Source organism: Nilaparvata lugens, chromosome 3 (assembly GCF_014356525.2).
Source record: "Nilaparvata lugens isolate BPH chromosome 3, ASM1435652v1, whole genome shotgun sequence".
Classification (NCBI taxonomy): Eukaryota; Metazoa; Arthropoda; class Insecta; order Hemiptera; family Delphacidae; genus Nilaparvata; species Nilaparvata lugens.
In genome coordinates this window covers 91,658,506-91,685,774 of record NC_052506.1, presented here as the reverse complement: position 1 = coordinate 91,685,774, position 27,269 = coordinate 91,658,506, and the positions used below count along the sequence as shown (strand labels likewise).

Sequence of the window (27,269 nt, the reverse complement as noted above, 5' to 3'; positions counted from 1 at the left end):
AAACGATAGGATAAGTTGAATAGTTTTCCTTTCAGGGGGAGTTTTGACAACCCACAAAACTCATTTTTCATTTGAGGAAATATCGAAAAGGTGCATAGGATCTTATTTTTTGTTCAGCTTGCCAAAATACCCCTCATTTCAATATTGAAATTTTAGACTGACTCTACAGTGAGTCAATAATTCTATCATGGCTCGAATAATTTTGAAATTGTAATAAAATAAAAATGGTAGAGAATAATTAATTCATGTGAATGTCAACACCTTTATTTAAAGACATATTAACTGCATGCGTTTTTGTATTGCCGATACAGCATTGATAAAACTGTAGACGTTTATTTAGCAGTCTCAAAAAACTGTTCTAGCAAAAAATGAATAATCCATACATTGGGCCTATACATTGCATCAGGAAAATGAAGTTCAAAACTATGGTTTTCCTAAACATATATGTTGTTGACATAATTTCTTTGATGCAGCTGTTTCACATTCGCCATATTATTATACAGAGTTTGTGAAAAAAATATTGATTATCAAAACAATACTTCTATTAAATTAATAATAATATCAAACATATTTATCAATTATCAGAACAATATTATTGAGGTTGAGTGGAATCAGGTAGAAAGCAATAACAGAACAGATGTTCTTTTTTGAATTTCTATCATATTATTTTGTTATTTCCAATGATTACAACATATGTTAGAATATCACATGTCAATAAATGAATTATTTCATTTCCATATGGCACTCACCTTACCATGTCCATAACCTTACTTAATAGGATCCTTTTTCATCCTTTGAAACCCTTAGAGGCAATATATCTCAAAATCCGTTCTTAGTGCGCGTCTAGCATGTTTGAAGAATATTTGTGCAAAGTTTCAAGTCTGTAGGACAGTTAGTTTGAGCTGTAGTGTGATTTTACATCAAAATTTTCGAAAAATACCCTCTCCTGGATCTCCCTGTGCTCCTGATCGAAATTTTTCTGCATAGATCTAATTTTTTTTCGTAGCTGAACAAAAAAGTTCCTCATGACTTTGCTGTGCAATGAGCGGTTAAAAAGTACAAAATTTTGGGGGGGCCCTAGCTCCCTCAGGGGGGCAAATTTCTGAAAATCCTTTCTTAGTGGATGTTTTCAGGCTACCATAAACAATCGTGCAAAATTTCAAGTTTTTAGGCTCAGTAGTTTGGGCTGTGGTGTGATTTCAGTCTGTCGGGGCTTAGCCTTTTATAAGTATATATATATATATATATATTATATATATATATATATATATATATATATAAGAGAAAGAGAAGAGAAGAGAAGAGAAGAGAAAAGAAGAGATTAAGTCGAGATTTGCTAATCTCTATAGATACTAACTTATTCAAAACAGCTTCAAGTTATAAGGATAAAACATAATAGTACACCTCACAGTAGATAAATATAGTATTCAAAATAATAGAACTGATTTAACAATCAATTATTGATAATGAATTCTCATTAACTGCCAAATAAAAAATACAACTAGAAATAGAACAGCTAACTATAAACGTTCTGATCAACAACTTTGAAGATTTTACAAAAAATTCATTTTGATTTTGCAGGAATGAAAAGCGGATTCTGACAATCAATAATAATTATTCTTGATTCTATTCAAATCATATTGATGATATCAATCCCTCAAGTTTTGATGGGACTATTCGGCCGGGCTGAGTGGGAATAGTTCCATTAATATGTTCACTGTATTTGACACGTACATTGATAATTGGCTTCAACTGTTGAATCTGATAATATTTATAATGTGGAATTATTAATATTTCTGATTTTGAGTGATTCTTCATCAGTTATTGATCAGAGATTTGATCAATCTTTGTACGAAGAATGATGACAACAAGAGCAGAATTCACGAACCAATCCATGTGGTTTGAATTACGTCAGAATAGAACTTGGCATACAATAATAGATGATTCTGGTTCCAGTAGACATTGTTAAGTTAGATCTGCTTGGTTTCAGTTTCAATAGAATCCAATAATAAAGTAAAGATGATTAGGTTGTAAATATTTATGATAGAATCGTTTCATCAATGAGTGATTGATTGACGATTTAATCAACAACACGTCCGACAACTGATGGGGGCAGCAGCATCTCGAGAACGCGTTCAATGCTAGCGTCTTGCTGATCGAGAATGTTCTCCAGCCATCCGCCCTCGTTGCTGAAACCCATGGCGAGCATCTTGTTCAGGGCCGAGTGTACTCGTTCCTGCTTCTCAGTCAGCGGCGCTTTCTGGCCTGAAATCATGTTCAATGAATAATTCACTTAAAAAATTGTGTTAAGTGAATAACTCCAAGAGTTACCGTCAAACCGGCTAACTTGGGACGGTAGTCTAACTTGGGACAGTTTAAACCCTACCCTCCAATTCTAACTTACCAGCTGTCTGTGCAATTCATTCCGAGATCTGGCATTGTGGATTTGTTGGGAACACATCATTTAAAATATTTAATAACGTTTTGAACAACTGATCAACAGCTAAGATACTTTTTTAACAGTCATAACAATCTACTATCTCCAACCTAGAAATTGAGCCTTTAATAACTTCTATTGTGAACACTCAAATATTACACACAATTATTTTATAAATTATTCAATTATTTTACAGTTAAAGTATTTCTATTATGAATATGAAACATATTATTCAAAATATATAAAGTCCCAAGTCAGCCTTCAACCACTCAATTGTCTCATTTCAGGCAAATTATTTTGTTGTCCCAAGTTACCCAACTTGGGACACCATATTTTTTCAGAACAGGTTGGAATAATAATGAAATTAAATGTATATATTTGAAGTATTATTAAAGACGTAAGTTTTGAGCACAGGAGAGATAAACTATTAAAATGATAATGGAATTGAATTTCAAGTCAAAGTTGAAAACTGTCCCAAGTTGGCCGGTAAGCTATTTCGGACTAGGAGTAACCATAGAAAAATACAGAATAAGAAGATATCCCATGGTATAGGGTGTTAATGTTACAAATTAAATTTCAATACCCAAGCCATTAATTCTAGTACTTCTTTTTCGTGGAGCTATGTGGCGATGACAGTCTTTCATACTGTTTCACTCTTACGCTGTCAATCCTCCAAAACAGTAATAATAGACAGTAGTCGTCAGTAATAAAGTTTGAGTTGAGGTTTGGGAACGTAAACGGCCTATGCCAAGGGATATCTTCTCATGCCATTTTTCTCTATGGTTTAACATTATCTAAATTTGGGAGAGGAAGAGCAATGTAACCTTGTGCTATCCCTCTCCCTACCATTTTTATGATGTACTTATAAATGAATGAATAAAGATAAAGATATACGTGGATAAAACATCGCTAGTAAGCACCCAGGGCGGGAGAGCTTGGTCAAAATGCTGCTCACATTCTGTCAGCTGTTCTATTAAAATCTCGGATTAGAAGCGTTTTAAAATTCTCCAAATATGACTAATATTTGAAACGATTTAAAATTCTCCATTTATATGACTTCCACAAGATTTTTTCCTCCGTGATTATTGATTCTATCTGTAGCATGAATGATATGATAGTGATATTGAGCATGATTAAAGCAAGGAGTAAATATTATTGCCCAATGAACTCGTTAGAGGGGGAAGGGTTAGAAAGTACTCAGCTGGTCCAATTTACTTTAACTATACTTTCATGCAGTTGACTATAGTCTGTCATCAAGCAAAGCAGACAGCTCCATTCTTTTCCAATTTCACAGTTTGCATAAGTATTTTATTTTAGTACATTGTAGGTTTATAGGAATATTAACATAAAAAATTATTTTTTAATAAATATTCATGCTTAAAGTGCAGAAACACATGAAATTTGAAATGTTAAATACAATTAACAAAAACTGAATATTATCGAAATGTGTTAGAAGGTTTATAGATTGCTTTTCGCTTTCAATTTACAAGGTTAATTTGAGTGGTATCCAACTATTTCAGTCAATAACGTTTTGATTGAATGAATAAATAATTACGTTAAATGAAATAGAAGTATAATCTATCAAAAACCACTGGCGTAACTAGTCTGACTGCGCCTCAATGATAGTATCCCTTTGCGCCCCTATTCGTTGACTCATTCACAACCCCCCCACCACCAGAAAACCTCTCATACGACATTTGACATTTCTTTGCACTTCCATACTCTTTGGATACTATTTTGCTACACACAGCACTAGTCCAGTCAACGAAGGGTTATGGAGGGAAAAGTTTGGAAGACAGTTTTTGACCATGCAGTTCTGTTTATGGTAGTAAGGAGATAAATAGGAGGTAAATAGGACTCCCTGTGCTAAGGGAGTGAGGGTGGTTCAAAGGTTCCCTTTTTTAGTTTCTTGCAAACATCTCGAAAACTATGCATCTTATGGACATGACTATTTCATACAAAATTGAAGCTTACATAATTTTCTACAATATTCAGGTCTATCTCAAAACTTTTTCTATCTCTTTTACTTTTCGAGATACGATATCTGCTCTCAAAGGTGTGAATTTTTGAAAAAAAAAACACATTTTCCCTTCAATTTTTCGCTATTTTTGCTCTTATATCTTCTTGAATATTGATGGAAAAAATCCATGCTGATTATGTGCTTTTGTGATTTTCCCAACAATTTTGAGATATACGCACTTGAAAATGTAAAATTGTTAAAATAACAGATTTCCATTCAATTCCTTTCTCTTTCAGGGCGTATAAATCTTCATCAATGCATCATAAAATTGAATGCTTATCATAGATTTGTAGAACATTGATTTCTCTTTAATTTGATGTATTATTCCACTATTTCATATTACCCTTTTACTGTTATAGCAGATTCAATGTAGTGGGTGGAATTTTCTATCCTGTAACAATTGATCATTTGACAATGAAATTTGAGGGGAATGTCTGGTACAAAATTTTTTACTTTGAATGTCAATGAAGACTAGTTAGGAGGTAACATAGCAAAAATGCGCATCTCTAGCTCGTCTGTTGAAGTTGTGGAAATGCTAAGTTGACACTTATTGCAGAGTTAGAAATTTAACCTCCACACATTGAATTTGCTATAACAATGAAAGAAAAACATAAATTAGTGTAATAATACATCAAATTGAAGAGAAATCAATGTTTGACAGATCTACGATAATCATAAATTTTTACAATGCATTGTTGAAAATTGATACGCCCTGAAAGAGCAAAAAATTGGATGAAAAGCTGTAATTTTAACAATTTCACACTTTCAAGAGTGTATATCTCGAAAACTGTTGAGAAAATCACAAAACTCTACGAAACAAAAATTGTAGAGAATTTATCAAGCTTCATTTTTGAATATTTAGTCATGTCGGTTGAACACATTTTTTTCAAGATATAAACGTGTAAGCAAAACATTGAAATATTCAACTCTTAAACCACACTCATCCCTTTAGCACAAGGGGTAGGGACGGGGACTTTTGATATGTTTACCTCCTCACTACCTTAAACATAACTGTGAGGTCTTCCAAACTTTTTCCTCTATCAATCAATTTCTTTGTAAAAAAAAAATGGCAGACTTTCCGTTGCTTAATAAATTGAAAAGACTCAATCTCTCAATCTCTGCACTTGCTAATAGATACGAATTTGAAGTCCCCATGAAGTTATGTGAATTATACCTAGATCATAACAAAGACTTCAAAAAACTATGTGATGATTTGGATGTTGACGATGTACCCTTGGATCAAATTGCTGAATTTAACACACTTCAAAATGAGTTTCATAATGTTTTTTATTAAATAAAATTAAAAGCAACCGAAAATACCCGAGCTAATGCTGAAAACAAGACTTCAAATCTCATGAAACCCCAGATCTCCATACCTACATTCTCTGGTGATATGAATCAATGGAGTGCCTTCAAAAGTGTATTTGAGGCAGCTGTTCACAACACTGTGAAGATTTTTCTGATGATGAAAAATATTATCTACTTGTTTCCTACCTATGTGGCGATGCCTTGTGTTTGGTACAGAATTTTGCTGATACAAATGATTCTCACCAGAACGCCTGCAAAAGTTTGCATGAGAGATATGATAACAAACGCTACCAAGCCTATGCACTATTCAGTAAGATTACCAACTTCCAAGGCAATCTAATGAAGGTACTAAAGAATTTTGCGATTGAGTTAAGTTCTGCTAAGCAATCCTTATTCAGTTTAAGATTGAATCACGCTGACTTTCTGATAACAATGATCTGTTTACAGAAACTGCCCAGCACAGTGAGGGCTAAGTTTGAGAATTCCTTAGGTGCAGATGACTCACCTGCATTTCACAAACTCATGAAATTTATTTCCAACCAGGAAAAATCGCTGGAAGTAACTGCAATCAATGAGGTGAGTGACCAATTTTTCATGCAAGCCAGTTGCAGCCAACCACCCACAATGAATTTCAAGGATGAAGCTAAACCGCACCTGACCAAACCAACATTCTCTGCAGTTCAATCTGGAAAAAATCTTGATAACCTCTGCATTCTGTGCAACATTCCGCACCAGATATACAAGTGTGAGCGTTTCCGGACAGAGCCTATCAGAAAAGATTAGAAATTGTAAAACAACAAAGAAGGTGTTTTGCCTGTCTTGGGTCTCATATCAAGGCAAATTGCAGCTCTTTATCATCAAGTCGCTTTTGTAAGTCTACTCATCATCACTCCTTATTGTGTAACAGCAATAGTAACAGCCCGCAATCCTTTATAACAACTGAATACCATTCAGAACAACGCTTTGCAGAGTCACACACCACACCAAGGCAGCCCGACTACCGGTATATGGCCTTAAGAGAAAACACCGCTCGTCATGTGCCCTCATCTGTCTTTGAACCACCATCGGCCCCACCTCGCAACATTGAATCGCCACCACCGCAAGTGGGTAATGCCTGTTACACCATTTCCAGCAGCTCTCTCAACGTGATTGCCAACTCTGCTTCACGTTTGATGTTGCCACCTCTCAGCCGTTACACACCTCCACCTGTTGGTTCAGGAACTGCCTCCAGTGCTCCAGATGCACCACCTAGCTCACCCCCTACTGTCCAACACACTTTCAGCGGATGCGCCCAAATGAAAGCCGTCCATGCCTCTGCTCTACTTGGAACTGCTGTTGTTACAGTTCTAAATCCCTACAATCAAGCATTTCTACTATTTGCTGTATTGGACTCCGGCTCCATGCACTCCATCATCACTTCCAAGGCCGCTATTTGTCTTGGGTGAGCTGTTATACCTGCTCAAATTCAATTAAATGGGATCTCTGAAAAGGGAACCGCATGCCTCACTATACTGTCCAGACCACAATTTGATACTGCACTCTCAAAAAACGCTCTTGTGTTAGATCAAATTGCTGGCAACTTGTCTGCATTTCCACTTCATGCTGCTCTCAAGAATTCATTATCACACTTGGACATAGCTGATCCAAACTTTGATCAATCTGCTGAAATTGACTTACTAATTGGAGCTGATCTGTATCCCGATATCCTTGTCCCCATGGAGCATCCCATAATTCCAGGAAATCCTGCTGCCTTTGCTACCATTTTTGGATATGTTTTAAGTGGCCTGTCACATGTTGAACCCGCACCCGCACCACTCAATGAAGTGCAATTGTGCACCATGTTTGCACAAAAAAAACCACTCTCTACTGCTATGAAAAAATTGTGGGAAACCGAAGACATCTGCTCAGATATGAAAATTTCATCGCCTGCTGATGCACTATGTGAAAGATTGTATAAATCCACCACCTACCGCAATGATGAAGGAAGATATATGTAGTCGCACTTCCATTCAAACCTGAAGCACCCCCTCTTGCCTCAAACCGCAAACAGGCTTACCAAAGTCATCTTGGTCTGTTGAAGCATCTGGATAAATCCTCGAAGCTGGAGGAGAAATACTCTAATTCCATGAATGAATAAGGAGCTTGGGCACTTAGCACTTTCCAATTCTGCTGTCAACTACATAATTCCACATCACACAATCTTCAAAAACAACGATACAAGCCAGAAAATTTGTGTTGTCTGCAATGCTTCCAGTAAGGATAAAAATGATTGTAAGCAGTGTAACATATTTAAATCTGGGTAGATGAAAAGCCCTAATAGAAATAGTAATAGGTCTAAAAATAAAGTAATTGGCTAATATCGCCAAGCAGATAATAAACATGATTAGATAGCATCAGCTTGTTCTGGCTAAATGGTACAAGAACCTAAAAAGATTTGAAGGAAGTTTACTACTCATAAATAGATTATTTATAAAATATTTGAAGATTGAGGTTATGTAGATGTATTCACAGATCGGTGACCTAGAGATCGATCAAACCGAAGAACGTAGAATCTGACCAAAACCCCTTGGCAGAGCTTTATTGCATTCGGATGGTGTGCAATGTGAAAAAACACCCGTCCACGTGGCTAATTATTAGGTAGCATGGAATTAATATTAATATATAGAATATTAACTAGCATGCAAAGAGCATAAATAAAAAACCAAATAAAAATAATTTAATGTATTCAGGAAATAAGAGTTACCAGGCGCATGAATACCTAATAAAATTTGCATGCACCAATAGTAAAACGGCAGTTAATAGGCGGCAACTGTAGGCCGATTCAAAAATATTTATATATATTTATATAATTGTAGTAGATTTCGTGTAAAAATTTGTGTAATCTATGTTATCAATATGGCTCGAATGCAAAGAAATTATTAATCATATAATCTAAGCAATATTTTGGTATTTTTTGTAAGATCTATTTGAACTTAATGGCGGAGGACTAAGATATTTAAATTTTATGCTAATTTGAAAGTCGGAAAGAGGATCTGTAAAACTTGAGAAGGAAGAACCAGCACTCGCCAGCCAGATGCCACCATAAGAGGACCCCAAATATTTTAGAGCGAAGTACCTTATTAATAATTTTGTAAAAATTAAAGTTAAAGTAAATTATTAAATTTCTTAAAAGACTTCGTGATGCTATTGTGAAGCAGAAGTCATTTTTCATTTTTATTAAATTTATAACCCCTTGGAGGAGACGATTCCGGCTACCATATTCCCGGACCGCATGGAGTTGGATCGACATCGGCGGCTTACAAGAAGATTTTCGACACGTGAGTGATTAAATTTGAATTTAGTGATGGGCGCCCTAGTGCTTCGAAATAATCTGATGATCAAAGCTAGCTCGCCGAAAGGGTTATTATAAATTAAGAAATTAATAAGAGTAATACTTGCGCAAGTAAAAATTAGTATTAAAGGTATTTAATTGAAAGAAAAATATATAGATCAATATTTTAGAAATTTCTATTTAATCAAAGAAGTACGAAATCTAGGCTATCAAACATATGCATCAATATTCAATTTTTGCAATACAATTTGCGATAATTTATCATAGTTCTAATTCACTAGATGAATGGCTCTACCTATTCCGTCAGGTGCCGAATCTTGCACCCTGAGATAAAAATATATATTCGATACAAATAAATCTACTAAATACTAGAGATTTTAATATATAGATATATTTGGATTATTAGTGGCTAATTTATCAAGCTGATCTTAGAACACATATTTTTGATTGAATTATCCAAGCAGACAAGTATTAGCAAGTACATGTCACAGCTACATGCCAAAGAATGCATATGATTTCAAGATAAAGGCACATGGTAATGATTCGTGCCATAAATCTAGAATATAAAGTTAGCCTGTGATATTTTTATTGATTTCAAATATTGTTCTATTTTTTATATTATATTTTTTATCGCTCTATATATATTTTTTGCCTCGATTGATCTTTGCATTATTTGTGTAATATATGTGTGAAATTTACATGGTGTGCAATTTATTTTATATTCCTCATCTCTATAGTATAAGTATCATTTTATATATATATTTATTATTATTGAATTACAAGAGTTATTGGAGAAGCCCATATCTAGGCCTATCAAGATTTTTTAAGACTGAATACTATTAGAAAACCACGCCCTAATTATATTAAATCTCATGCTTTACCGACTGATGCCAAGCAGGAGGCTAATCGTTATTTTAATATAAAGAATAACGTGACAGAAAGACATGTCGTACCAACGTGGGACTGATGATGAGAGCCAAGCTCATTGAATAATTATTTGAAATTAGGTCAATAACCATAGTGAAAATTATAGTTAACTTATACAAGTTGTGAGGAAAACTGGCGAAGAAAAATTTGTATTACTTTTTGGGGAAACAATAGCTTTAAATAGAGAGAAATTATATGTTTTAAAGAAAATTTTATATTATTAGTACTGTGAAAAATTACATGTTTATAGAGAGAGATTATATTTTATAAGCCTAAACTGCTATTACTTTCTAGTCAAAAATATATTAGGTGTTTAAGCCGGTTGGAAAATAAGTCGCAGCCTGTAAATTAGCCAAAAATAAATCAACAAAACATTGAGGGCGCTAGAGCATTGTAAAAAACTTAAGTATAAATACCTGGTTGTAAGAGTATCCAAACACTTTACACATCACTGTTCACTGTAAGTCCCGGTTGTGTCTCTTTTTTAAGCATTTTCGCTTATCATTTTTATCACTGTTTAATTAGCATTTATCCCATTTGACATAATGAATCACACTCCCGCAAACTCTGAAGTTTCATATATGTACGGCGGTTACACAGATCCCACTTTGTCGACTCCGAGCACATCAAACCCCACCACGGTAGATGCCAATACGCCACGAGAAAGGGAACCAGGAAGCGTCGGGTCGATAGTCTTCGATCCACCAGGTCTGCAACCTCTATCCTCCACTCGAATCGACGCCGCTGACACACCCTTGAATCAACGGATAGTAGAGATCAACTTTGAAGGGGGCGAGGAGCAGTCTGCAGAACCCGCATCGCCGGAGGCCGAGTCACACCTGGGCAAACAAAGTATATTTTCAACCACAGAACTAGATCCGCTTCAAAAGGTAATAATGGAACAAACGAGTAGCACTTTCAACATTATGTTACAAAAAACAATGGATAGTATGATGCAGGAGATTAAAAAGGAAATTGCTACAGTAAAAGAGGAAAATAAACAGACAGTGGAACAGGGTATGAAAGAGACCACAGGCGCTATAAAATCAGTAGAACAACGGTTGGATAATATTGAAACTAAAGTAGAGAGTCATAGGGAAGAGTTAAAAGCAATGATAACCCTACAAAAAGAAAGTCAGGATAAAGTTACGGCAGGATTATCGGAAAGGTTAGATACGGTTACATGTGAACTCAATGAAAGGATAGACAATTTAAATACACAAATCACTACACCTATTCAGGATATAACAAATAACATTAAGGCCGATTGCCACCAAGAAATCCACAAACAAATTACCGTTGCCAATCAAAACTTAACAACTACAGTTGACAAAAATATTAACAATATTAAAGAAATACAAAACAAACAGATTAATATGTCCACAAAAATGAACCAACTGCAAGGTAGCATCAATCAAAACACTGAAACCTGTAAAGCTTTAAATGGAACTCTACTAATTCAGAAATCCACTCTGACTCAACTAAATCAAGAAATAAACGCAAATAAAATTACACATAATAGTCAATGGCAGATAACACAGGAAAAAATAATAGCATTGGAAAATCATATTCAACAACAACCTCAAGGAATTCAAACAGACAACCTCAACGTACATAGTATATTACAAGGACTAGGAAAATTTGATAACACTGATCGCCATTTGCAACCTCAACCATTCATTGATCAGATAAAATTAGTACAAACTCTTGCACCTACCTCTTGGAATTTTTGGCGTCTCCGTTTGACTAATTTATTGATTGGCGAACCCCTGATGTTTTTTCGGAGTAGAGCCCATGAATTTACATCATTGGATGAGTTTGTCGCTGTCTTCCTGGAACAGTATTGGAGCAGAAGTAAACAGTTGGACGTGCTAGCGGACATCATATCATGCGATTTCAACCCTAACTTAGACGGTGCATGTACCACTTTCGTCACTGCCATACAGTTTAAAAATTCTCAACTGAGCGAGCCCATTAATGAATCGGCATTAGCAAGCATTATTTTAAAGAAGCTACCGTATCAAGTTAGAATGGCACTCGCCACACAACCCATTACTGATTGTAAGCAGCTGATTAATCATTTATATGGCATACAATCTGCAATGGCCATATCAACCCACCGCTCAGACCAAAGGTACGCATCAAATCAGCATAATTCAAAATTTAATCCGCATAACAGCCAAAAATATGAACCGGTATCATATGATCGCTACCGATCTGCTCCCCAATTTGAACGCCGCTATGAGCACAGGCAAAATGGTAATTGGAATAATGAAAAATTTCAAAATCGTACAACCAACCACTATGCCCAGCAGAGCAATCGTAGGAATCACTATGATGGCCGTGATCGATTAAACTCACATAATAATAATACACAAAACAGTTACAACAGAAATTATAAACCACCACCTCAACAAGTAAGTACAAACTATACACTAGCACATGCAATAGGTTTGAATCAACAAAAAACCCGGAACCCAACACCCAACGACCCGCCACCAGACATACAGAAAACTACAGCTAATAAACCATGACTATATGATACCCCCGATACAGCAAGCACAAACTCAAGTGAAACAAACCAAGAAAAACAAGACATCTCAACATCATACACCACATTCAGAAATGATCTACCGGAGACTTTGTTAGAAGAAACGGAAAAAGAAAGCATGCTACCGGATATACAAATGCAAGCGTATATCGATATAGAAATATATGGAATGAAGGTTCAAGCATTAGTAGATAGTGGTTCACAATGTAGCCTCATACAAACAGACTTATTCCAACGTCTGAAAGAAAAAACAAAATTAGCTACTCTACCGTTAACCAACGTATATGTATCAGGTATCAGTCCAGGACGGCGAATACATATAACTACTCAATGTTTACTGGAAATAAATCTTCAACAACAACGATTCGCATATACATTTCTTGTATTACCTGTTTCCGGTCCGCATATAATAATAGGTACAGATTTTCTACAACACTTCCAGGCCTGTTTAAATTTCCAAACCTCGAAATTTCATGCATTTACCGAAACCGAAGCATACGAAGTCATAGTACCCCTTGATCTGAAGAAACGTACTGAAGGAATCGCTGAGGTACATTTCGCTCACTACATGGAAGGCGTGCCGAGGGAGTGGGGTATCCACGGAATGGAAAATGCTATGGAGTGTATGGAGGTATTAAGCCTAACAACGAAGGACCGAGCACCGTCAAGAGCCGACTCTAGTACCGAAGAATTGTTAGAGATACTGATAAACAGAATTCATCAACGTACCGATTGGCACCCTGACACTAGACAGGAAATAATTCAAGTATTCCGCAAAAATGCAGACGTTTTTTCCGAACAACCTGGCCTAGCTACTCACTTCAAATGTTCACTCAACGTTAAACCACACGACACGTATTACCGCAAATCATACCCCATACCGTTCACCTATCGATCCGCCGCCATAGCAGAAATATCTCGCATGGAACAACTAGGAATTATAGAAGAATCCACAGCACCCTATAGTTTGCCGATTGTGTGTGTAGCCAAAAAGGATGGAACCGTGAGACTCTGTCTGGACGCTCGCGCCTTGAACCGCATATTGGATGATGACCGAGAAGGACCAGACCAAATTGAACAAGTTATGCAAACCTTCCATGGCAAGACCATATATTCAACGGTAGATCTGAGCGCAGGATATTGGCAAGTCCAAGTAGCACCGGAATCGCGCGATTATTTATCTTTCCTGTTTAATGGACGCAATTATAGGTTCACTCGTTTAGCGTTTGGATTAAGAAATGCTATGGCTATATTCATACGATGTTTGAGACAGGCGCTAGGAGACGATATCAGTGACTACTGTACATTATACGTGGACGATGGATTAATAGCCTCACAGAATATACGTGAACATTGCAAGCATTTAGATATAGTATTTGATAGATTGATAAATTGCGGATTGAAACTCAAATTATCTAAGTGTGAATTTTTTGCGAGAGAGGTGAAATACCTAGGACACATAATTACACCCACTGGCATATCACAGGACCCGGACAAATTATTAGCCATCAGACAATTTCCATCACCAACTAACCGTAAACAATTGCAAAAGTTTATTGGATTTTTACAATTCTACCGCCGTTTTAATAAACAAATGTCACACTACACTGCTCAACTCAGTCATATACTGTCTAGTACCAAGCCTTGGATTTGGACTAACAAAGAAGAGATTATATTCCAACAACTAAAAGAAGCCTTCCTAAATTCCGTCGTGTTGAAACACCCTAACCTAAAGAAACCTTTTTCTTGAATGTCGATGCATCAGATTATGCGATAGGCGCAGAGATTTTCCAAGAAGATGAGCAAGGAGAGAAAGGAGTGTTAGCATTTTTTAGTAAGACACTTAATCCAGCCCAGCGTCGTTATTCTGTGACCGAAAAAGAGTTGTTGAGTATTGTGGAAGTATGTATTAAGTACCGGACATTGTTACTCGGCAATAAGATATTTATCAATACCGACCACAAAGCCTTAACATTTTTCAAGACAGCCAAATTGAATCACAACCGCTTATCTAGATGGTTTCTTGCGCTTCAAGAATACGACATCGAATTGACCCATCTGCCAGGAAAGAGAAATCAGACCGCCGACTTTCTATCCAGAGAAATAGACGCTACATATTGTCAAGATACCAATCTAAGATGTTTTGCCGTAAAAAGTGGAGAAAGCATACCGTATCCTCCCAATATCCAACCACGAATTCATACCGCCATGTTAACACCTGAAAGAATCCGTATCGCCCAATATGAAGACCCAAGACTGTCCGGATCCGTGAACTGATGGAAGAAGGAGCTGCCGAACCGCCCGACTACCTGCGACAGTATACCCGCTACAAAGGATTTATGTTCCACCGACCGGCTAAAAATACTTACGACTGGCGCCTAATTATCCCCGCTAATATGGAAACAGATTTGATAAAAGAAGCTCACGAACGCATTGGACATTTTGGAACTACGAAGACCCTCCACCTACTAAAAGAAAGCTGTTATTTTAAAAGCATGCATAAAAAAGTGGCCAAAATAGTGAAAGCTTGCGATATATGCCAGAAAGCCAAATACCCGCGATACCATATCAGAGGTGAAATGAATCCCATTCTCCCCAGCGCACCATTGGAATTGATATCAGCGGATATATATGGTCCATTGCCCATGGCGCAATACGGAAAAAAATACATATTCGTTCTTACATGTGTTTTTTCAAAATATACCATGCTATTTCCCATAGGCAAATTGACCGGAGAAGTTTTGGCCCGATGCATAACGGAAAGATGGACAAGTGAAGTAGGAAAGCCCAAACGAGTACTATCAGACAACGCAACCTATTTTTGTAGCAAGCAGTGGAAAGAAATACTTCACCTGGCTAATATTAAATGGTCGAGGACATCTCTTTACAGCCCCAGCGCTAACCCAGTAGAGCGACGTATGGCAGAAATCTCTCGTTTTATGCGGACGTACTGTAATGAAAAACACCAACAATGGGTTAGGTATATTCCATTTTTAGAAGAATGCTATAATAATAGCCTAAATGAAAGCACCGGTCGTACGCCTTATGAGATCATATTCGGTAAAAGGAATAATACATTTATCGAAAAATTAATTGATTTTCCAAGATCAGAAGTGAGTAAGTTAACAAGCCCCAATATCCATCATCTGGTAAGGTTAAAGCTAGAGCAGAAGGCAGATAGCAGAAAGAGATTCCACGACCGAGCCTATAAAATATTTTCATATAACATTGGAGATGAAGTTTTAGTAAAGAGCCACAGGTTATCAAATGCTTTAGAGAAAGTAACTCGCAAATTCTTTTTAATTTATTCAGGGCCATTCACTATAGTAGCCATATCTCAGCATAACACAGTTCAGTTACAAGAGAGTGAGAACACGCACATTGTTTGGTGGGAAAATGTAGCCAATATTAAGCCATATCACAGAATTTGAAATAAATATGATAAGAAGTCAAAGGAAAACAACACTATCAAGCCATTACTAACCTTCCTTAATAAATTTAAAATTGGTATAGGACCTCGTGGCAACAATCCAATGTTTTAATTCCTTCCAGCCGTTAGAAGCCTGCAATAAGGAAAAGAACAATTTTTAAATATGTAATTAAATTATATACATCAGATAAAAAAGGACACAAGCGGGGATAATAAAATTAAAATTTGTTAATTACCTTTTTAAGAGAAAAAATTGAGCAGTTAGGTTAGTTATGAAAGTCGATAGCAAATTCTGACGTAACATGTAGCACTATGAATTGTAGAACAGCGAACAGCTGACCAAAGCCAACCAAATCAAATGAATGTAATATCTGTTGAACATATGTTTATAAAAAGAAGTACTGTATCCAAAAAGTTATTTATTATTGTTATTTATTATATTTATTAATGTCGATATATTTATTTATATGTTTTTATATTTATTACTTTTAATTATGCCACGTTTGTTACCTGAAAAGACTTAAAGTGAATACCAGTTACCAAAACCAAAGAGCCATTAGCAAAAGAAAGTATTGTACCTGATGTATAGAAAATTATTTATATTAAGACCTAAGAAATACTATAAGATATAAGCCCAGAAGTTTATGAATCGAAATTATTGTCTAAAAGGAATCATTTATGAGAATTATGAAATGTGTGTAGTTAAGTTGGCAGCCCTGCAAGCGGCGAATTCAAAAATTACTGTGTTGTAAATGGTGTCAGGAGGAGTACGTTTAGAAGTTTATATTTACGATATTTTTATGTGTGTTGAAGAGGAGAATTTGTTATTGTTTTTGATAAAGGTATAAAGGAGATGCAGCGAATATGTCTGCGAAATGTGATAGAAGTAGGAGAGTATAATTTATAAATAAAGTATAGTATATATCAATGTATTGAAGGGTGGGTTTTCATTAAAAACATTGTGATTCTCAAATATTTTGAATTCAAACCCAGGGGCGCGTGTAACATATTTAAATCTGGGTAGATGAAAAGCCCTAATAGAAATAGTAATAGGTCTAAAAATAAAGTAATTGGCTAATATCGCCAAGCAGATAATAAACATGATTAGATAGCATCAGCTTGTTCTGGCTAAATGGTACAAGAACCTAAAAGAGATTTGAAGGAAGTTTACTACTCATAAATAGATTATTTATAAAATATTTGAAGATTGAGGTTATGTAGAAGTATTCACAGATCGGTGACCTAGAGATCGATCAAACCGAAGAACGTAGAATCTGACCAAAACCCCTTGGCAGAGCTTTATTGCATTCGGATGGTGTGCAATGTGAAAAAACACCGTCCACGTGGCTAATTATTAGGTAGCATGGAATTAATATTAATATATAGAATATTAACTAGCATGCAAAGAGCATAAATAAAAAACCAAATAAAAATAATTTAATGTATTCAGGAAATAAGAGTTACCAGGCGCATGAATACCTAATAAAATTTGCATGCACCAATAGTAAAACGGCAGTTAATAGGCGGCAACTGTAGGCCGATTCAAAAATATTTATATATATTTATATAATTGTAGTAGATTTCGTGTAAAAATTTGTGTAATCTATGTTATCAATATGGCTCGAATGCAAAGAAATTATTAATCATATAATCTAAGCAATATTTTGGTATTTTTTGTAAGATCTATTTGAACTTAATGGCGGAGGACTAAGATATTTAAATTTTATGCTAATTTGAAAGTCGGAAAGGAGGATCTGTAAAACTTGAGAAGGAAGAACCAGCACTCGCCAGCCAGATGCCACCATAAGAGGACCCCAAATATTTTAGAGCGAAGTACCTTATTAATAATTTTGTAAAAATTAAAGTTAAAGTAAATTATTAAATTTCTTAAAAGACTTCGTGATGCTATTGTGAAGCAGAAGTCATTTTTTCATTTTTATTAAATTTATAACCCCTTGGAGGAGACGATTCCGGCTACCATATTCCCGGACCGCATGGAGTTGGATCGACATCGGCGGCTTACAAGAAGATTTTCGACACGTGAGTGATTAAATTTGAATTTAGTGATGGGCGCCCTAGTGCTTCGAAATAATCTGATGATCAAAGCTAGCTCGCCGAAAGGGTTATTATAAATTAAGAAATTAATAAGAGTAATACTTGCGCAAGTAAAAATTAGTATTAAAGGTATTTAATTGAAAGAAAAATATATAGATCAATATTTTAGAAATTTCTATTTAATCAAAGAAGTACGAAATCTAGGCTATCAAACATATGCATCAATATTCAATTTTTGCAATACAATTTGCGATAATTTATCATAGTTCTAATTCACTAGATGAATGGCTCTACCTATTCCGTCAGGTGCCGAATCTTGCACCCTGAGATAAAAATATATATTCGATACAAATAAATCTACTAAATACTAGAGATTTTAATATATAGATATATTTGGATTATTAGTGGCTAATTTATCAAGCTGATCTTAGAACACATATTTTTGATTGAATTATCCAAGCAGACAAGTATTAGCAAGTACATGTCACAGCTACATGCCAAAGAATGCATATGATTTCAAGATAAAGGCACATGGTAATGATTCGTGCCATAAATCTAGAATATAAAGTTAGCCTGTGATATTTTTATTGATTTCAAATATTGTTCTATTTTTTATATTATATTTTTTATCGCTCTATATATATTTTTTGCCTCGATTGATCTTTGCATTATTTGTGTAATATATGTGTGAAATTTACATGGTGTGCAATTTATTTTATATTCCTCATCTCTATAGTATAAGTATCATTTTATATATATATTTATTATTATTGAATTACAAGAGTTATTGGAGAAGCCCATATCTAGGCCTATCAAGATTTTTTAAGACTGAATACTATTAGAAAACCACGCCCTACTTATATTAAATCTCATGCTTTACCGACTGATGCCAAGCAGGAGGCTAATCGTTATTTTAATATAAAGAATAACGTGACAGCAGATGTACTGCCAGATTCTGTCGAGATCTAAAGACTACTGTCTGAGTAGATTTTTGCCCACACCTTCTTCTATCAGAATTTCCAGTGTCACTCTGGGCCGGCTAGACTCAGTCGGTGTCTGGGGTGGTCTGCAGAAGGGGGCGGGAGGCTTGGTGGGGCGTCCATCAACCACCCTCGTTCGAGTCGGGGGTTGGAACAGGGTCTTGAGCACCTTGGAGAAATGCTTCCCTCTTTTAGGTAAGAAAGGCCATGCTTTCGCACTGCCTAACAGGGTTGGGCATGGAGTGAGAGGAATAGGAACGATCTGGTGTCTGCCGTGAGGGGGGTCTCTGGTACGGGAGGAACATTCCCGATTGCCACTAGATGTCCTCCTGCTATTGAGATCCGAAATAACAGGGTATAAGAGCCTCGAACTGGTTGCTGTAGTTGGCAACTGGGTCCCTAACCTCAGGCACCAGTTATTTCTTGTGGCCAGGATCGCGTCACGAGGTCAAGAAGGGCCTTCCCAAGCCTTTCTCGAGGTCCTCTTGCTATTCTAAGACGAAATAGCAAGGTATGGGAGCCCTTGCACCAGGCGTCACAACTGGTCACGGGGTCCCTAACCTCGGGCACCGGCTATTTCCTGCAGCCAGGATCACGTCTTGAGGTCGAGAAAGGCCTTCCCAAGCTTTACTCGAGGTCCTCTTGCTATTCTAGGACAAAATAGCAAGGTACGAGAGCCCTTGCACTGGGCATCACTACTGGTCACTGGGTCCTCAACCTCAGGCACCGGCTATTTCCTGCGAGTAGGATCGTGTCTCGAGGTCGAGAAAGGCCTCCCTGAGCCTTACTCGAGGTCCTCTCACCTTTCCTGGTCCTCACGATGATGTACCAGGGTCTAGTCAGGTTTTAGCCAAAATCTGACTTGTTGCCACTGGACGAAACAGGCAAGTTGCTGCCAAAAGTCATCAAAGTGGTCGAACAACACTCACCTGCTGTGAGTGCTGAATCTTGGAGCTTCCAGTGCCTTTGATTAACTCCAGTTAACCTCAGACACAACTCCTAGTAGTCGAAGGAGTCAGAGTACACTCAGGATAAGTGCTGTACTTATAGTTGCTTGAAGCAGCCTTGCAGACAATGGAATTAAACTCATAATCAAGTATACATGGTTCCCAAAAAGATGAAAGTGAACTTAATCAATAATCCATTTTCTATACCTAATATTTTAAGAATATGTGCCAGAGTTCCTTAATTTATTCAAAATCATAATCAAGAATTAATAACCTTAGTTGCTTGAAGCAGCCTTGCAGACAATGGAATTAAACTCATAATGAAGGTTCTAACCTTATTCATAAGCTCAGTAGCATAAAGTCTCATACTACCTAATGAACTTATAATAAAATTAACTCATGATCAAAATTCTACTTATAATATTAATTAAGGTTGAGAGACATTGCCTAATGAACTCACAATAAAATTCCACATCATGACTAAGGCTATCTCTAAAAAACAATCAAAATTATAACCAATCTTCATTAACTCATCCTACCTTCTGTGACAGAAACAATAAACTTTGAAATGAATCTTGTACAGTACATGTAAATTTGAGTTTGATTTATGCCAATCACAGTAGAGATAGGGAAGAAACAGAGAGAGTGAGTAAGAAGGGGGACTGCTACACTCATAAAAATTATTACCACATTAGAATAGATTATAAACTCAAGAAATTATAATAGATAACACTCACCTTCATGTTTTTCCAACTTGGAAGGTAGAAGAATATGCACAGATGTTTCCTGTATGTACACCTCCAACTGCTTCCTTGAATACAGTGTGGATAATTCCAGACTAGAAATCAGCTTTTATAGTCTGTAACTGGAAGCTGTTTAACCCACTCTCACCAGAGAAACTGGAAGCTTTTTCACCCACTCTCACTTCACTCTCACCATAGAAACTGAAAGCTGTTTGACCCACTTTCACTTTACTCTAACTGAAGAAACTGTTCACATGTGGAGGCCAAACAACTTTCTGTCTCAACACAAAAATGTCTAGCCTACAGCAAAAAGTGAAATCATGATCTGATCCTTATTTTTTGTTCAATCTTGACAAATGAGGTGTCAATGGATTCGTTATTAGATTTACTGGAAAAAGTTATTCTTGTAATTTTTTTGTAAAATTAACGGTTTCTTAGTTATTCAAGAAATAAAAAAAGCTGGATCTAGTTTTCCCATGAGATCCTTATTTTTTGTTCAATCTTGACAAATGAGGTGTCAATGGATTCGTTATTAGATTTACTGGAAAAAGTTACTCTTGTAGATTTTTTGTAAAATTAACGGTTTCTTAGTTATTCAAGAAATAAAAAAAAGCTGGATCTAGTTTTTTTTCCAAAAAAGTGGGAAATCTTCATTTGAGGTTTATTGTGAGATTAGGGGTATGGCTAGGTTAGGTTAGATCAGATTACATTGGATTGGACAAGGTTAGAACCAAGAATCAGATTTGGGGCAGATTTGGGGGCAGCTTTTCTCCAGCTTTTCTTCAGCTTTTCTTCAGCTTTTCTTCAGCTTTTCTTCAGTACTCTCACTTTACCCCTACTTATGTTGCATGCTGCTCCCTTCACTGGCTCTCCGGCCAACTGCTCGCACTGGACACCTGCACTAGCTCTTTGCAAGCCTCCTTCAGTAGCCAAGAGGGAGGGGGTGAGGATGCGCGGCACTGTTGAGCAGTAGCTCAGTGGCTGGCCCGCTCGTTGAGCAACAAGATCTCATCGAGAGATTACCGAGCGTCTTTAAAACTAGCCCAAATCTCCATTCCCCTCACTAGTCACGATATACATTGTGACAACTGCTATGCAACCTTGACAATACCTCTTGTTTCACGGTTTCCTACAGTTTTAAGTCTTCTGCACACCTCCACTAGAAATGATGCCACCCACGCTGTGGATGCTCCTGTCTCTGAGTCACCGCCGCCTCCACACCTCTGGGTTAATGTACAGCCCCACACTGCCTGTCATTGACATCTTTCTGGGTCACCACTTGCTGCTCATTATTGTCACCACGCTAGTTCACCGCTCACTGAATGATGACCGCCGCCCTACTCCATCTTGTGATGACTGCACCACTGTCTGATCTGCAGCACAGACCAATGTCCATGTCTGCATTGCTGAGGATTTCTACTGTTGCAGTGCCACTACCTCCTCACTTAGCTACACATTTGGAGTTTCTGTCCTCAATGTCAATCAAAACATTCATGGCCGCTCTCCTACACTTCATAGCCTGAAGAGGTATGCCCCATACTTTATTTTCTGATAATGCTAAAACGTGCATAGCTACTGCTAAAATCTACAAGAAGTGTCAAGGCTCATGAGTTCGTTTCCCTCAGATTTGAATTGTTTTTTGGCAGACCATGGAATAAATTGGAAATTTATTCCCCCCTATGCTCCACATCATGAAGGCCTCAGGGAGGCCGCCATCAAGTCAGCCAAGAATATGCTACACTGCTGTATAGGTGATGCACCCTAGAAAGCATCTTGAACAGCTGCCCGCTCACCAAATTGTCCTCACAGCCTACTGAAGCTGCCACAGTCCTGACTCCCGGTCATTTCCTGGTTGGTGGACCTCTTACTGCACTGCCACAGCCTATTGAGAGTGAAGAGATACTCGTCACCCACCGTTGGAGACTTCTAAATCAGATGACTCAACATTTCTGGAGCTGCTGGTTCAAGGAATATTTGAGCACACTGCTGAACCGCTCAAAATGGAAAGCTGCAAAGGAAAATCTACAACTCAATGATCTGGTGGTCATCAAGGCAATGAACATCTCACCTCTCAGCTGGCTGCTGGGTAGAATTGTTGCGCTGCACTCTGGCAAAGATGGACTTGTAGGAGTGGCAACAATCAAATGCACATCTGGAAACGTCATCACAGCTATTAGCAAGATTCGCCACATCACATAAGCTTTTTTGTTTGCCACTACCGCCTGCACTGTTTTATCGCCACCTGCAGCCTGTAATGATGAGTGATGACCGCACCACTGTTGCCATGCTGCCCTACTTCACCACTCGCTGCCCACTCTTGCTGCACCGCTGATTCACTTGCCTCCAGTGATGAGATCGCCGCCAATCATTGCCTGCTTACCCCTAGGCAGATTGAAAACTGTCCATTTTCAGGGGGGGGAGTATGTTATCACTAACCAGTTGCAGTAAGTAACTGCTACAAGCGCTGCCTCTAGTTCCTACAGAACTATTTGAAGTTTTGTTCACCAAGGAACCGTTCTTTGAAGGAGTCGTTCTCGAGTCATCATTTACTCAGCTCACAGTGCAAAGTCAATCCTGCTTCCTGCTACATTTTTATGTCATTCCCCGCTCCGAGTTAGATTCATGTTCATTCTCTACAAGATTAATCCGCTCCAAGTGTTTTACTACTGTGATACCGCTTCAGTATCAACCTGAGACTTATTTTTGTTGTGTACAATTCATAAAGACAGTATAGAAATAAGCAAGATGTGCTACTACCTAGTAGTGAGATTCCCGCCTTCGAATGAAAGACTTTGTTTTAAACTGCCTTGTTGTATTGAACTTGATTTATGTGCTTAAGTGATTCATTTGATCAACTTATTGTTGGTCTGGTCCTCCGATTATTAATGGAAGTGTATTCATTCCAATTTCTGTCCACTCAGTCCAACCTGGCTCCACATTTAAACATTTAAACATTCAAACATTTAAACATTTTAACATTTAAACATTTAAACATTCAAACATTTAAAAATTTTAACATTTAAACATTTAAACATTAAACATTTAACATTTAAACATTTACACATTTAAACATTCAAACATTTGAACATTATACATTTATACATTTAAACATTTAAACATTAAACATTTAAACATTTAACATTAAACATTTAACATTTAACATTTAAACATTCAAACATTCAAACATTTAAACATTAAACATTTAAACATTTAAACATTTAGCATTTAAACATTTAAACATTAAAACATTAAAACATTAAACATTTAAACATTTAACATTTAAACATTCAAACATTTGAACATTTAAACATTTAGCATTTAAACATTTAAACATTAAACATTTACACATTTAAACATTTAAACATTCAACATTTAAACATTTAACATTAAACATTTAACATTAAACATTTAAACATTTAAACATTTAAAAATTTAAACATTTAAACATTTAAACATTTAAACATTTAAACATTTAAACATTTAAACATTTAACATTTAAACATTTAAACATTTAAACATTTAAACATTTAAACATTAAACATTTAAACATTTAAACATTTAAACATTTAACATTTAAACATTTAAACATTTAAACATTTAAACATTAACATTTAAACATTTAACATTTAAACATTTAAACATTTAAACATTTAAACATCTAAACATTTAAACATTTAAACATTTAAACATTTAAACATTTAAACATTTAAACATTTAAACATTTAAACATTTAAACATTTAAACATTTAAACATTTAAACACATTAGCACACAGTGAGTGCTACTATCTTGTGGCAGTCTGCTGAACTACTATGACAAATCAACCGTTAGACTCAGTGGTCATTTCAGTCAAGTCATGCATTACTTTTGGAATCACGTCTACAGTTTACATCGGATCTTGTTGAGAAAAATTGCATTGAATAAAGTATTAGTTTAGCAAGGCATGTGTGTTTTCAAATTTGAAATATTCCTTCCAAAACCCTAAAAAAAATTAAAACTTTGAAAAGTTTATTTTTGATTGAATTTAAAAAAAAGATTGAGTTTAAAAATAAAAAAGTAACAAATACATGCTTTGAAGAATTTTATTATGTTTCCAATGATGTATAATATGTGAATTCCTGTCCATGAATAACAGTTCTATGTGTTCCAAAAGATAACATTGATCTTTTGGGACATTCAATCCAATAAGGTGAAAGATGGCACACACTCTTAACAAAAAATAGACTTGAAATTTAGAACATCAATGACATAGCCATGACATATCATCTTATGCTATGGTATAGCATATCTTCATATCTTTGAACTATGATAAAGCCCTCAAGAACGTGACCATGGTATATCTATTCAATATGAAACATAAATGGACCTCAATTGAAAATAACCTTCAACTTACAGTACAGTACACATCCCATAGCTTTGCCTCCGTGACTTTGAAACGGCATACAGGCGAGGTATGATTTGCGGAGTAATATTCCTACTTTTTCAAAAACATTTCCAAAGTAACTAGATCCCTAGATGATGGAAGCTCCCTACAGAGGTTCCTTGAAGGAAGCTCTCTACAAAAAGAGTTACTTCATGTTGAAATATGATACGATGCTGTACAGATGCAACAGATCAGTTGGCAGTCTATAATTTGTTGGCTAGCAAGCGCATATGCAATACTGTTTAGCTCTACTGTATTTCTTTTCGGACGCAGCACATTGCTTATGAGAGGAAATAGTCTCTCATACTGTGCCATTCTTACAATCTCACCAAGCCCAAACAGTAATAATAGACAACAGTTCACAATAATCGGCTTGAGTTAACAAAAAATCGACTTGAAATTTAGAACATCAACAACGTAACCATGACATATCTTCTTATGCTTCATATCTTTTAACTATGGGATAGCCCTCAACGACGTGATCATGGTATATCTTCTTATGCTATCTTTTAACTATGGTATAGCCCTCAACGATGTGACCATGGTATATATTCTTATGCTATCTTTTAACTATGGTTTAGCCCTCTACGACGTGACAATGGTATATCTTCTTATGCTATCTATAGAGTAGAATAGAATAGAATAGAATAGAATAGAATGGAATAGAATAGAATAGAATAGAATAGAATAGAATAGAATAGAATAGAATAGAATAGAATAGAATAGAATAGAATAGAATAGAATAGAATAGAATAGAATAGAATAGAATAGAATAGAATAGAATAGAATAGAATAGAATAGAATAGAATAGAATGGAATAGAATAGAATAGAATAGAATAGAATAGAATAGAATAGAATAGAATAGAATAGAATAGAATAGAATAGAATAGAATAGAATAGAATAGAATAGAATAGAATAGAATAGAATAGAATAGAATAGAATAGAATAGAATAGAATAGAATAGAATAGAATTATTTGCCATAAAAACAAATACAGACATACTGTTGGAAACACAATATTGATTGTAAATAAAACAATAATACAATAAAAGTTTAAAACTAAATCATAATAATTATGGCAAATTTACTGAGCACAAAGAGAATAAATTTTCTGCACACAGGAGTATCATATCAACAACAATATAATGAATATTAGAATATTGACAAAAATAAAAAGAAAATAAGAAGCAAATAATATATGAAACGAGAGCATAACTAATTATACTAGGCTAAGATGAAACATTTTGTAAATATACTGTATAGGCTACAAAAAAGTATAAAATGAGATGGAGCTATGCAATTAAAAACTGAAAAATTTGAGGATATTCAAAATGATTTGACCTATTGAATTTCTACAACAGTAGAACATTAGCAGGGAACCTCACTGAATACATACTAAAAGGCATGATAACTCAATATGACTTACATGCTAATTTTAAAACATTTTATCAAGGGTTTTCCACATAAATGAATAATCTTATCTCTGAATATGATACCAGCTTTCAATGACATCGATATTGAGAGCAAAAATTACCTTTTTTATTTTTCTCTTGAAAACAGGAAGAGGATAATTAGCATAAACTATATCCTGTGGCACATGATTGAAAAACCTGCCTTGCAAAAAACAAAAAGATTTTTGAAAGAAAGTGCTATTGGATCTAGGGATTGGGAACCTATCAGTGAACCTTGTTCTCATTATTCCAGTATCATGTCCCAAAGTTGCCCCTTGATTTTCCACTAGACCAATAGAATTCAGACAGGACCTTGAAGACATACAGGTGCCTCAGAGGCATGATTTTCATAACCTGGCATGATGATAGAAAATCAACATTATCTTGATCAGCAATTGCTCTAACTAGAGACTTCTGCAGAGACATTACTGGCCTTAAGTTTCAAGTTTTCAAGTTTATTCATTCATCTCTTGTACAACATAGAAAATCAAATTGACAATGTACATACAAAAATTATTACAAGAAATAGAATGTGGAGCTCACAAGACTTACGTCCGTTCGTGAGCTTCAAAAAGAAATAGATTACAAAAAATTTATAAACAAAGTGGCATACAATAATATGAAATACAGTAGGATTAAAAAGTAGGAGATAAAAATACATACAAA

The 27,269-nt window shown here is 35.7% G+C and overlaps 1 protein-coding gene across 1 annotated transcript; it reads right to left on the bottom strand.

Annotated features, from left to right (window-relative positions):
* Positions 1 to 1,408: 1,408 nt before the first annotated feature.
* On the bottom strand, positions 1,409 to 22,125 carry LOC120350308. The gene is made up of 3 exons (XM_039422960.1): positions 22,049 to 22,125; positions 20,724 to 20,824; positions 1,409 to 2,265 (listed from the first exon to the last, which is right to left on the bottom strand). The coding sequence occupies exons 1-3, from the start codon at positions 22,123 to 22,125 to the stop codon at positions 2,081 to 2,083; spliced, it is 363 nt and encodes a 120-aa protein (XP_039278894.1). The 3' UTR covers positions 1,409 to 2,080.
* Between the last annotated feature and the right edge of the window lie 5,144 nt (positions 22,126 to 27,269).

Excerpts from the sequence above, each read along its gene's own strand:
- LOC120350308 (XM_039422960.1), bottom strand. The coding sequence starts at position 22,125 with ATGGACATTGGTCTGTGCTGCAGATCAGACAGTGGTGCAGTCATCACA. Across the intron at positions 20,825-22,048 it reads AGGGCGGCGGTCATCATTCA|TCTGGAATTATCCACACTGT; the intron begins GTGAGCGGTGAA and ends GCTGATTTCTAG. Across the intron at positions 2,266-20,723 it reads CAAGTTGGAAAAACATGAAG|GCCAGAAAGCGCCGCTGACT; the intron begins GTGAGTGTTATC and ends ACATGATTTCAG.